The sequence below is a fragment of the Argentina silus genome (assembly GCF_951799395.1).
Source record: "Argentina silus genome assembly, chromosome: 14".
Taxonomy (NCBI): Eukaryota; Metazoa; Chordata; class Actinopteri; order Argentiniformes; family Argentinidae; genus Argentina; species Argentina silus.
Genome location: NC_139668.1, coordinates 14,854,293 through 14,867,507, shown reverse-complemented (window position 1 = coordinate 14,867,507; position 13,215 = coordinate 14,854,293). Strand labels below are relative to the sequence as shown.

The window sequence follows — 13,215 nt, the reverse complement described above, 5'->3', positions numbered from 1 at the left end:
CTTAATCATGATTTGTTTTTGTTTACACCTGGTGAACTCATATTAGCGACTTTTAGGTAAATAGCACGCTTTTGCTAACAAACTTATTATCAAAATGCCACGGTCTACTTTGCAAGCGACAAGACAAGCAGATGTAGCTGGTTAGCTAGCTTGCTAGCTACCTAGTTGCTTTGATTTTTGATTATTTACTCTTTGCAAACTACTGTTTGAAATGCAATATAACCTGTTTATTTCGGTAAGACTGTCATTGTAATATTAGATTTAAATCACCCTGTTTCCAAATAAGAAACTTGAACTCAAATATATTTTTTAGCAAAGTCAAATCTGTGTTAAGAATGTAACAAGGGTCTTGGTTGCCATGACAACGGGTACTGTTGAGAACAGTCTGCCGTATATCAGTCCACCAACTGTGTTGCTCCTGCTACCACCAGAGGCTTTGCTACTATGTATTTGCCTCTTTGGCTACTTTGATAACTGGGCCATTTCATTTTCACACCATCCTGTCCCTCTGTGTGTCAGAATTATTGGAGTGGTGCTTGCAGGCTGAGGTGCAGTAGCCACAGAGGGAGAGGAGAGGGGGAAGGAGAAGGAGCAGGTGGAGGAGGGAACTCACTCAGCTGAAGAAGGGCACTGCGCTGGAGACAACAGAGAACCACACACAACAGGCTGAGGTGGGCTGAGGAGCCTGAGATGAGACCACATAGTACCAGAAACTGGATGTGATTATGTGTATAAGTAGGATATATGTGAATATATTGGAGTCACTTTTCTTTTTGGTCTGCTTGTTGAACGTCATTGAAAGCCTGCAGAGTAACATTACTTCTATTAGAGAGAAAGAACACCACAGATGGCAGTTATTGTAATAAATACATTGTATTCCTTATAACAAATACAGGGATGATGGTGTAATGGGGTGTGTCGTTGCTATTCTGCAGAGAGAGAGCAGGACCTAGACACAGAGAGAGGCTGCAGGGGAAAGCCTTGGTCTCGTGAGAGAAGGAGAGGGACCCCTACAGACAGGAAGTAGAGAGGCTGAAGAGGATGCTGAAGGGCAGGCGCTCGTGTAGCCCCTGCCGTGGGCCCCCCCAGAGCCGCAGCCCCACCCGCCAGCCCCCCGTCAAGGTAAGGACAGGCCAGTTGAAGAGAGATACTTAACATACCTTCCTGTTCCACCATAAGGCTGTTATTATACACAGTCTACAGACATAGATTTTTCCATTAATTTTGTTATTGTTAAAATTGACCAATAGCTATGTTCCCTGATTTTCTATTGTGCCAATCACAACAGTAATGTGTCATGATATCCATCTTCTTTTGAAAACTGACATAACTCACGACAGAAATGGTTAAGTAAGACCACCCTGTGGTCCTCTGTGGCTCAGTTGGTAGAGCATGGCGCTAACAACGCTTAAATTGTGGGTTCGGTTCCCGCTGGGACCATATATACTGAAAAATGTATGCACTCACTACAATGTAAGTCGCTTTGGATAAAAGCGTCAGCTATATGGCATATATACTGTATTATATTACATTAAGTAAGCTACTTGTCTAGCTACATGACTTACTCCTGTGCTGGGCAGGGAGGCAGCTATGACTCTGAGCTGATGCGGGTCCTTAGAGAGCGGGACCAGATGCAGAGCATGCTGGACAAGTATGAGCGCCACCTGTCTGAGATCCAGGCCAACGTGAAGGTGCTGACCGCAGACAGAGACAAGACCAGCATGCACTACCAGCAGGTCAGTGACACTGTTGAAGGGATAGTTCACCCCGAAGTCAGTCTGTCAGATGTTCTTACCTCAGTCTTAAACGAATGGGAAAGATTGACACAATCTAATAGAATGGTATTAGATGGTGCCTATCTTCCCCATTCATTTGGGAGTCAGGTCTGCAGATTTCTGCTTATGCATATAGAGGGATGTACACAACAGATGGCGTGGAGTTTTAGGAACTGAAACCAACTGATTATGCTGTGAACTATCCCCCTATTCACCCCCTCCCCAGGCCCAGGAGGAGATAGCGTCTCTGCGTCGTGAAGTGATGAGGTCAAAGTCATCACGGGCGGGGAAGGGCAGTGTGACAGCTCATAGCATCCTGAAGCGTGTGGAGGCGGAGAGGGATGAGGCCGTGCTCGATTTCCACCGTATGAGCACAGAGAGGGACAGCCTGAGGGAGAGACTCAAGGTCAGCAACACTGTACAGTGTATACTGTATACCCCACACTACCTCCCAGTCCCAGAAATGCTAGCAGTAACCTGGAATTAAGAACAATTAAGGGTAAAAGGGGGTTCACACCATCGCTCGTGACAAAGCGCCCGGATATCAGTCATTTTCAATGAGAAGCCGCGACTTGTGGAGACACGGCTGGACACCGGCCCCCGGCAACACGACACTGGCTAGCGACACAACAAAACCAAATTGAAATCTTTTCTATTTTACTTCTATTCAGAGTAGAGCGACAACTCTGTCGGAAACAGTTGTTAACCAATAGGAAAGCTAGGTATGGCATTACAATTACGTGAGTTATTACATAATTGTTTTATTACATCATAGTCATACTTAGAATTGACATATGGATACATTAATTAATAGATTAACCCTACGTGCTGCATCTGTGTAGACAGACACGCCAACAAGCGACAAGAGACAAGCAACCCGTGACACAGCAGGCGATTTTTGTGTGGACATCTGTGTGGTACTATGTTACTTGGTATCAGTTGATATTCTTAAAAATTATGAAGCAAAATTGTTTAGCCTACTTCTTCTTGGTGGATAGGCTTTTTATTACAATGAATCCCCAAGTAACCAAGGATTATTGATTTGGTTATGATTCTATAATTAGGCTGTTGTTGACAGTGCTGTTGTCTCAGATCTCCCAGGAGACGGCCATCAGTGAGCGGGCCCATCTGGAGCAGAGAGTGGAGGACCTGCAGACAGCCATTCTTACGGTGAGTCACCACAGCCTGGGTACCAGAACACTGCACAACACCAAGGCATCGCATGTATACACACACACACAGTGTGAACTTTAAGCCTGAATTGATTGTTACTGCCTTCATGGAAGTGGTAGAGCAGAGGATTTGAAACAGAGGTGCTGCAGGTATTGTGAGCTACATGGACAACATATTTCTGCATGTCTACATGAGGCAGTCATATGTGTATGTGCCACTCTCTGGTGGTGATTGATGGTACTCCTCTGTGTGGCCGTAGCTGGAGCAGGAGCGGGGGGACCAGAAGAACAGGCTGGCCTTGATGAGGGAGTCTATGATGGGGCTGGACGAGGAGGTGCACACAATGGGCCACAAGCTGGCAGGAGCGGAAGAGGAGTTCAGCAGGACCAGGAACGAGTGTGACATACTCAGGTCAGATATGAACCAGCAGCATCCCACTCCCTTATCCCCTACCCCTTTACTCTGACGAACATTTTGTGCAGAGGTAAACGGGTGCATGTGTTTGTGTGCGCTACCTCAGACTGTCAAACAGTCAGACGGAGATCGCCCTGAGCGACAGCCAGCGCAGACTGACCTCTAGGATCGGAGAGCTGCAAAACTCCCAGGAGAAGAACAAACAGCTGGATGAGAAGAACGGTGAGAATACACCAATGTTAGCAGCCAGGCCTATACAGTATGTTGCAACCAGGCCATGTGTGTGTGTGTTTGAGAGGAGTGAGCATTAACACCTGTATTCTGCTGTTGTGTATCAGACTCCCTGCTGAGGCAGGTGTGTGGTCTACGAGAGGAGGTGAGCAGTCTACAGTCCACCGTCGCAGAGCTGGACATGAGGAGAGACTCCCTACAGGTGGAGCTGGAGAAGAAGAGTGACCTGCTGGACAATGCACAGAACCAGCTAGATGACAAAGTAGGAAACTAAACCATGCAACTGTATATAAACTCTGACACATTTGTTCAGTGTGAGTACATTTTTGCTTTACAGTTTGCTTTACATGTTGTTGTTGTTGTTGTTGTGTTCAGGAGAAAATCATCAGCAGTCTCAGGCTCATGGTTGAGGAGTTAGAAACATCTGCAGAGTAAGTGTTGTTCTCGTCTTTTTCACATTAGTTCAGATGAAGACAAGAAGACCAAGAGAGGAAGCTGTTTTAGACTATTGAGATGCGTGGGGACTGAGGGGACCTCTGACCCCCCGCCTCCCTTCACCTCAGGTGTCTGAGGGAGACGTTGAGTGGGCGTGAGTGTGAGCTGGAGGCAGTGAGGAGGAGGCTGGGAGACGCGGGGGAGGAGCTGGGGGCCGTTACCAAGGTGAAGGAGGCCACTCTGAGAGAGAGCGCGCTGCTCCGAGAGGAACTGGACAAGGCCAGACTCGACAACCAGGTTACACACACACACACACACACACACACACACACACACACACACACACACAAAGACTACCATAGCAAAAACATGATACAAGATCATTTTTAGTCTCATATCTGTGCAGTAGTATGTGGACATGACCAATGTTTGGATATGTTCAGTATGGAAATGCATGGATATAGAGATGACCATTTAGTTGGTACAAATGGCTCAGCTGGTTGGAGCATGAGGCTGGGAATGCGTCTTGGCCATGGCTGATTAATACCTTCTGCGCCCGCAATTTTTCTGCGCAGATTTCCTTTTTTTTTTGTCCATTGTTTTGTATACCTTCTGTGGATGTCGCAGAAGGTATAAATGCAAATCCATGTCCGCTATGAAAAGCCGCAGGGATATCAACGGTGAAGGTATAAATTAATCTTTAGGCCTATCTCTTTTGTATCTCTCTGACTGTTTGTAAAATACAGATCTATTTTAGTGGTTGTGGTTTGTGCTCCTCAGGCCCTGCAGCTCAAAGCCGAAGACTTAGCACTGGAAGTACAAGACCTACAGAGGAAAGTGCAGGACTATGTGGCTGACATCTCCCGCATTGAGAACCTGCTCTCCACTAAGGTACCAATGGATTTACTGTGACATGTCTCTCACCCAGTGGCTTTGAGTTCCAGAGCACTCTTATTGTCCAATCATAATACATTTTTTTTTTTCAACTTTTATCTTTTTCTTTTGTGCCTACTGAAAGCGATCAACATTTTTGGACTGGAGTTGGGTAGGCATTGATAGCCAAAGCCCATTGATAGCCAAAGCCCAGTGTGTGTGTGTGTGTGAGTGTGAGTGTGTGTGTGTGTGTGTGAGTGTGTTTAGCTCAGTTTCAGCTGTTATTGGCAGCACGTTTGTATGTAGGATTGGAGACATAGATTTTCATCTCTGATATTGTGTGTGTGTGTGTGTGTGTCTGTGTGTGTGTGTGTGACCACCAGGAGCGGGAGTGCAGGGAGCTGCAGGAGGGCCGGCGGCGTGCGTCTGCCCAGGCTGAGAGCTGGGAGGGGCAGGCGCGGCAGGCTGAGGGGAGCGTGAGCGAGATGAGACTGGAGCTCATGAGTTCAGACATGGAGAGTCGAAGACTGAAGGAGAAGGTGGAGGCTCTGGAGGCCAGCCTGCAGGAGGTCAGTCCTAGGCTAGCATCACTCTTTGGATGCACACACGTGCCACTAATACTTTAAAATCAAAAAACAGTGGTCAGAAAAGTCAAAAGGAAATTCTGATTTCAGAATACACATTTTCAGGAAAACACTATTTTGATCATTATGATCAACCCTTATCTGTTTGTACCCCTTATCTGTAGGCACATTTGCTGTATATCCCTGAAAGCGTGTGTACATAGGCCATTAGCCTTATATTGTGTGGTAATATTCTTATTAGCCCTTGTATATTCTCAACTATCTATGAGCAGTAGTATTCATCCCTGGTGGTAACACTACTAAAGAGGCATGTCTTATAATGTCCTTATAATGTATCACATAATATGTTATGTGATGAGGCGTCTTTGTTCAATGGCTGATAATGGCTTTATGGATATTAAGACATTCTAATGCAGTCGTTTTCATGAGCCCATGTGTTGGTGTACATCCTAGGCCTTGCGCTCAGAGCGGAGCTGCGGCAGCCAGCTGTCCCAGGTCAACAGGAGTCTGTTGCACACAGAGGAGGAGCTGAGACAGACCCAGAGCCTGCGCACCTCCGCCCAGACAGACCTGGAGAAGACCAGGGAGCTTTGTGTCAAACTGGACGGCAGCAAGGAGGCTGTGAGTCCTGCCTGTCTCTGTGTGATATGGAACCCTACTGCGCTAAGTTGTATGTCTGTTCAATTTACAGTATGTATGCATTGTGCAACTGTCCTTAAACGCCTGTATGTTGTACGTGTGTGTGACGTTAGTTGCAGAGGGAGCTGGAGGCGTACCGGTCGGAGGTGGACCTGTTGCGTAAGCAGCTGGCCAGCGAGCGTCTGAGCATGAAGAGCCTGGAGGCCATGCTGGTGTCCACCAGAGAGAAGGAGCTGCACAGACAGCTCAGCTCCCAGGAGAGACACACAGAGATCCAGCTGCTCAGGGACAAACTCACCATGGCAGACAGCAAGGCGTTAGTAGTACTCTACATCCTCCTGTACAGACTCATCCTTAGAATAGGAGAATAGATAGGTCATAATTGTGTCATCCCTGATGATTTGATTCTCATAAATGCCACTGTTTTACATCAGATAGTGTGACTGTGTCTGCACGTTGATAGTTAAGCTGCTTTCACATTACACAATATTCGCCATGAATTCCTTGATCAGGACACCGTAAGAAATTCCTAGTTCATTTGGGACATATCAGGAAAAAATTGGATCGGTGACCTCTTGATCAATATCAGAACATGTTTGACATTTTTGTGACCAATGTGACCAATGTGACCAATCGGACCATAATAAAACTGTGTAGGCAGCTTTAGCTGTGACAGTCCTCTCAGTTATAACCTCTACTATCTGCATAACTGAATCTCTCTCTCTCTCTCTTTCAGGAGTTCTCAGAGTAGGGAGGTGGCTCAGTTTAGGACTCGGTCGGCACAGCTGGAAGCTGACCTTGAGATGACCAAGAGACAGCTCTCCACTGAGCGCTTTGAAAGGTCTGCGTGTCTCTCTGTGTCCATCTGACTGATTGTCTCTCTCTAACTCTCTGTATGTCTGTCTCTCTATGCCTGTATATGTGATGTCTATCTCTCTCTCTATCTCTCCCTCTCAGGGAGAGGGCAGTGCAGGAGTTGCGTCGCCAGGGCCTCTCGTCCTCCTCCCCCTCTGGCCTGTGGCCCTTGTCTCCTGCCCCCCGCCGCTCCCTCAGCCCCCGGCCCTCCTGGTCCCCTGAGCGCTCCTACCACAGCCCCCCGGAACATCTGGCCTCGGAGCGCTCTCCAGAGAGGTGGGGACCTCTCCACACACACCTTACTACATGACATGTGCACACACACATCACCACATGAAACACACACATTCACACATGTACACGCACACGCACACACACACACACAATATAGGCTCACTACATGAATTTAGCCTCACAACATGAAACATGCACGCACATACTCAAACACAATCGCACATAACACATAAAGTTGGTCCACTACACACCTCACCCTGTCTCTCTAGGTCGTCATGGTATCATTCATAATGCCATCATAGCCATAGTCATCATGTATTCATAGTCATCATGTATTCATAGTCATCATGTATACATGTATATTCATTTGTGACAGGAGCCTGGGTTTCAGGGACCCTTACGACTGAACACATCTCCCTAAGGAGCAAAGACAACCCAAGCTTCTTCCCAGTCCGCACAACTTCACCACTGGACACCTTACTCAAAGCCTGGGTTTTACATGGGAGTGAGGTCCTCTGTGTTGGTCAGATATTTCCAAGAGAAAATTGTGTTTGATTTAATAAGTGTTACGTGAAATATATATGTTAGAGAGTCAAATACATTTCATATAAAATATATATGGTATTTTTCACCAAATAACTGATATAGTTGATTTTGTAAATTGAGTGGCCATATGTTTTATGAAGAACACCATTTTTGTATTTCATTAAATCACAATTAAAAGAAAGAAATGTTGTTCTTTCATTATTGCATTATTTTTCAGCAAATTGTCAGAGAAGTGTTTTAATAAACTTGTTTTTTTTTTAGTTTATGAGTGTGCTTTTCTGTTCATCCTGGTATAGCCTACTATTATTGTATTTTCCTAATGAAAATAGTTTACTTCTACTTTGCTTGCCATTCAAATCACTTAATTCGTTAAAAAAATGACACCGGATTACATCATAGGTGTCGTTTTCAGAGGACGTTTTCTTGTCATCCTCATTTTAAAAAATGCAACTGAGAATGACACTTGTTTCTGGGACGTGTAGTTTGATGTGCCATCCAAAACCCCACCTTCAAATTGTCAGGGAAAGGAGATGCGTCCTAACTTTGTAAATCATTCTGTTCTTGGACTGACTCGGACTGAAGATTGTTTGGGTTTTTTTGTACAGTTTTTAGTCCATCATGGGGGTAGAATTGATGTATATGACTATGACCGATGCTACATAGACTGGCTTCTTTTTTTGCTTCTGTTCCTTTTTAAACATTGTGAAGTGCCCCTTTAACTCCTATAGAATATATGGTGGTATATCAACACACAAAGAAGTAATTAATTGAGAAAATCAATGCAATATTTTAATGTCAACGAAACAATTAGCGAAACCTGTATTCATAATATTACAAAATGATGCCCCAAAAATACATCTCAAGTTTATACCCAGACTTTAATGTCACTGTCCACACAAACACACAGTTCAGCTACAAGACAGAAACGACAAAATCATTTGAATGTCTCTCATTGGGACTTAGACCCCTAACTGAATCTAAATAACTGCCTCAATTTGCTATGTCGCTCTTCACAGTGTCCATCTCTGTCTCTGTCTCTGTCTCTATCTCTGGCTCAGCCTCAGCCTCAGGCTCTGGCTCATCTTCAGGGTAAAGTCTGCAGTATTTGTCGACCATGACATCCAGGTCATTCTTGACGTTAGAGTTTATGTTGAGCACCGCCAGACTCTTGCACCTGTGTTTGACAGGTGTGTTGGTGAGGTATGTCTGCAGACGTTTGCTAGCTGTCTCAGAGCCGCTGTCCTCCACCCTCAGGACGGGCAGGGTTGACACGACCTTCAGAAAGGCGTTGACGTTGGGAAAGAACTTGACGTCTGAGAGCTGAAGGGTCTCGTGGATGGTGGAGGGCAGACTGACCTCCTTGCTTCTGTGCTTCCACTTGATCCTCCAGCAGTGCAGCTCAGCAGGGAGCGTGTCTGGGTTGGGGAGGTCGTTGCGGTACACGTCTGCATGGCTCTCCTCCGAGGTGTTGAACTTCATGTGGCCCATGATGGCGGGGACCAGTGACAGGCACTTAAGGGCTTTGATGTTGTTCTGGGATAATATGTCTCCTACCTCTTGAAGGACCCCGCGGATCACTGGGACCGTCACATACTCCTTGAAGTAACTCTCTGGCAGGATGTCGCCCACGTCAGATGCCCGCAGCTTCCGAAGGAACAGCCTTGGTACCCTCACTGGAATCTCCAATGAAGCGGCCAGGTTAACAGCCTCCTCATACCAGAACTCATGGTAGACCTCAATGTTGTCAAGGACCTCATTAAGTGAATGCAGGACAGCTGTTAGGCTGTTGGCGGCGAAGAACACTTCGAGGGTTGCCCCTTGCAGGTTTTTGCCAAAAGCTCTGGTGAAAGAGAGAGCGTTTTTCAGGATGACCAGGGTAACGATGAACTCAAAGTCAGCCATGGTCTCTGCGATGGAGTAGGCGTCCCCTGCCACTGCGTCAGTGAACTGGCCGTCCTGGTTGTCGCGGATGCAGTCCAAGCACAGCAGAAGGGACTCCAATATGTCTATGGTCAGATCAAACACATTGTGCTGCTCGGTCCAGTGTGAGCAACAGGCCTGCTTCAGCTCTGCTCCTTTCTCATCGTTGCCCTGGTAGTAAACAGTAATGGCTTCCTCCAGCTCGGCCTGCAAGATGGGAGAACTCCTAAAGAAGGCATCGATCTTCCTCAGGGTTGCCATGACAACCTGAACGCTGGGGAAGGGTAGGTTGTTGGCCAGGTGGATGTTCAACGAGCAGGTGGAGCAAGGGGTGTGTAACGCCATTGGGTACTTCTCCATCAGTCTGACTGCCACAGCTTTCATCTTGGTGGCAGAGGTCCCGGTGGCCACATGGGCTTGTCCGCGGCAGTCCTCCATGCTCAGCCCCCACCTGTCGGTCACCTGGGCCTCCAGCCTTTCTGCCAGGGCTGCTTCTTCCCCCTCGAACGGCAGGAAGTCTAGAAACTCTTCCCTGAGAGCATTGGACTGATCCACAAAGCGGAGGAAGACAGGCAGGTGTCTCTCCCCTGAAAACTCCACCATCTCCCCAGAAAACTCTACCAGGTCCCCTGTGACCAGCGAGAAGAAGCGGCTCTCTCTCACCTCCATGAGGATTTCCTCTCTGACTGTGTTCTCACAGACGTCCAGGAGCTGGATCTGCTGAACCTTGGTGAGATACTCCACATTCACCGCTGTGGCCTCAAAGCGCTTCTGCAGGGCCTCATCTCCAGCATTCATGCGGTACTCTAGAAGGGCCTGGAAATTACTGGGGTCTCTCTCCACCCCAGCCGGGACACTAGTCTCCAATGGGATGTTCTGCTTTCCTAGCATGACAACTATCTCAAACAGAGATCTCAGGTAATCTCGGAACTCCCTTTCCTCTGGAGAGAGCTGTGGCTCATCCTCGTTGGTCCCACTGACGTCCTCTGTCGCCTCACTGTCTTTTTTGGAGTGAAGCTGCTCAATAGACGATGCCACTGCAGACGGGACCAAAAACTAAGAGATTAGATCGATAATATTCAGCAGATGCATGGATTCAATGATTTGACGATGGCATACAATTACTTACATCTCCTCTCTTTAATCTTCCTTATATCTTCTTCAGTCTGTAAGACATTATTTGAATAAGGTCAACAAAACATATTTTGTTTACTGCTACTTTGATCATTTAAAATTACTATATGTTACTGTCACAGAGCCAACAACCTGAGACAAATACATGTGTAATACTTTTAAATCATTGAGCTGCAGTTGATTGTACACTCCCAAAGCACCCAGGTCTGTTCTGGGGTAGACTACTAGAAACAAATTAAGTAACCATACCAGTTCTTTGATCCTTTTGCGATGTCTGCTATAAGGATTCTTGAGATGGCTTGTTAAATCAAATATGGTTGGAATGGCAGTGTCCTTCAGTACCGTCCTATAAGGGCTCTGAAAAATAACATAACAGAAAAGGGAACTTTCATAAAAATAATATTGAAATACATTAAATCATACAGTTCAAGAGCTCTCCAGGTCAAATAATGTCAGAAAATTATGCATTGCATTGCATTTTTTGGCAAAGTGAGATGACATGATGTGTTTATGTCAGTACAGTACTTACTGTTTTGCACACCATCGCTGGATCAAAATGTTTGGCACACAATCTATAGTGTTTGTTCAGTTGGTCTGACGTTTTCGCCTCCAGATCCGCCCGGCGACAGTTCTCAACCCAGAGCCTACATCTAAAATAAACACACAATAATGCTTGAGGAATTGGTTAACTGCTAGGTGATATTGTGAAACTTGCATAGACAACACACGCCTTAGAAACACTTCACGAACCATCTTCGCTATGTAGGGGAGAGGATGTCAGTCTGCGAATTAGATACAGCGGTAGCAATCTGAACGCCAACAATGTTCAGGGGTTAGCTGGTATGGCCTAACTCAAAACACAGTGTTTGTTTCCAGCCTGCAAGGTATGCAAAACAAATGTCACTTTCTCAACTGCATGAGTCTTGAGATACCCGCCTGGCAAAACAGAGTTAGGAGAGTAGGTTTCCCCGAGTCCTCGACGTCAACTTCGTCGAGACCAATCAGCGTGCGTAGCCGTCGTCAGCGTGCCTTCTGGTAGCTAGCTGGCTAATGCTAATATCTGGTTAAATTGGCAACTAAAACGATAAATAACATTATAGCTGGCTACCGCTCATTAGTACGCAGTTAGTGATGCTCGGTCTAACGTTGGCTAGCTACGACTACGTACCTTTCAGGATCCCTTGGAAATCTGAAAAAAGCCAAATCGGATTGAGTGCTCTTCCTGGTGCAATTCGGTGCCGCGCAAAAATTCGGCATTATTCTTCATAAATCTTCCTCAGGTTGCAGATGTGTTTCAGAACTCGTATTATGTTGCATTTGAATAATTTCAACTACATTCGATAGCTAGTCAGCTAAAAAGCGCGCAACAGTGCTAGCGTGGCCTGGAGGATCAACAGTCCAGGCGAGGGGGGGAGAGGAGAGGGGACTGCTTCCGTCACAGGTTACGCCAAAGAGTTGGTTACGCCCAGAGACAAAGATGATAAGCCGAAGCAGAAAATCTCTGGTTAAGCGATCAAGTGGCTTTCCTCTGCCGGTGTATCGCCGCTTCTCCATATTTAATCATAGCAGAAACTATTAAAGATGGAAATCTTCGACCTTATTGAAGGTCTTGAATCCCATAACAACCCCCTAAACTGAAAATATTGCCTCGAACGCAATTTTAACCACGTCCCCGGCTTTGGCTTTAGATTCAAGACGAGACTAAAGAGCCGAAGCTGCTCAAAATGGCAAATAAATGTCGATACCACGGGACAATAAATGTTATTTGTCTCCATAACGCCACGCTCCAAACTTGAATAGATTCCTATATATCGACGGTAGAACCTCATCTGGCTCGTTGGTCTAGGGGTATGATTCTCGCTTAGGGTGCGAGAGGTCCCGGGTTCAAATCCCGGACGAGCCCTCTCTTTTGGCTTGAAGGACTGGTATAGAAATCATGAATTTTCTACAGACCGAAAATACTAGACATGAGTATATACAAAATGTCTTTGTTCAACAGTTATATGGAATAACATGAACTACATAGACAACTTTCGGACGCAGGATTTGTGTATAGTTTCTAACTTCTCGTGTATATTCATAAATAAAGCATCGCGCTAATGCACATTCAAGAAAATCAAGGGCTCGTCCGGGATTTGAACCCGGGACCTCTCGCACCCGAAGCGAGAATCATACCCCTAGACCAACGAGCCACGGCGCAGAAATAGACCATATCGAACGATATATATTATAAGTTAGTAATTGAAATTACTTTTAGTTGACAAATAATATATTGACTACACACAATGATGAAAATGAAGTGGGTAACAAACATTAGTTGTCTCATGATGTGAGAGAAACATGCTAACTTCTCGTCAGCACCATATCTTGATGTAACCGAGTCTGTAACGTTCCCACTCATG

The 13,215-nt window shown here is 46.0% G+C and overlaps 2 protein-coding genes across 2 annotated transcripts; one reads left to right on the top strand and one right to left on the bottom strand.

Annotated features, from left to right (window-relative positions):
* Window positions 1-1,005: 1,005 nt before the first annotated feature.
* tsga10 (testis specific, 10) lies at window positions 1,006-7,620 on the top strand (the record flags this gene model as incomplete). The annotated part of the gene is made up of 16 exons (XM_083684209.1): window positions 1,006-1,122; window positions 1,581-1,736; window positions 2,002-2,181; window positions 2,868-2,945; window positions 3,208-3,359; window positions 3,469-3,584; window positions 3,701-3,855; window positions 3,969-4,024; window positions 4,157-4,325; window positions 4,809-4,919; window positions 5,285-5,470; window positions 5,939-6,106; window positions 6,238-6,440; window positions 6,861-6,965; window positions 7,082-7,255; window positions 7,590-7,620. Exons 1-16 carry the CDS (start codon window positions 1,042-1,044, stop codon window positions 7,618-7,620), a joined length of 2,121 nt encoding a protein of 706 aa, XP_083540335.1. The 5' UTR covers window positions 1,006-1,041.
* A 906-nt stretch (window positions 7,621-8,526) lies between these two features.
* On the bottom strand, window positions 8,527-12,185 carry thap12b (THAP domain containing 12b). The gene is made up of 5 exons (XM_083684423.1): window positions 11,982-12,185; window positions 11,343-11,463; window positions 11,063-11,170; window positions 10,809-10,845; window positions 8,527-10,716 (listed from the first exon to the last, which is right to left on the bottom strand). The coding sequence occupies exons 1-5, from the start codon at window positions 12,068-12,070 to the stop codon at window positions 8,750-8,752; spliced, it is 2,322 nt and encodes a 773-aa protein (XP_083540549.1). The 5' UTR covers window positions 12,071-12,185; the 3' UTR covers window positions 8,527-8,749.
* Between the last annotated feature and the right edge of the window lie 1,030 nt (window positions 12,186-13,215).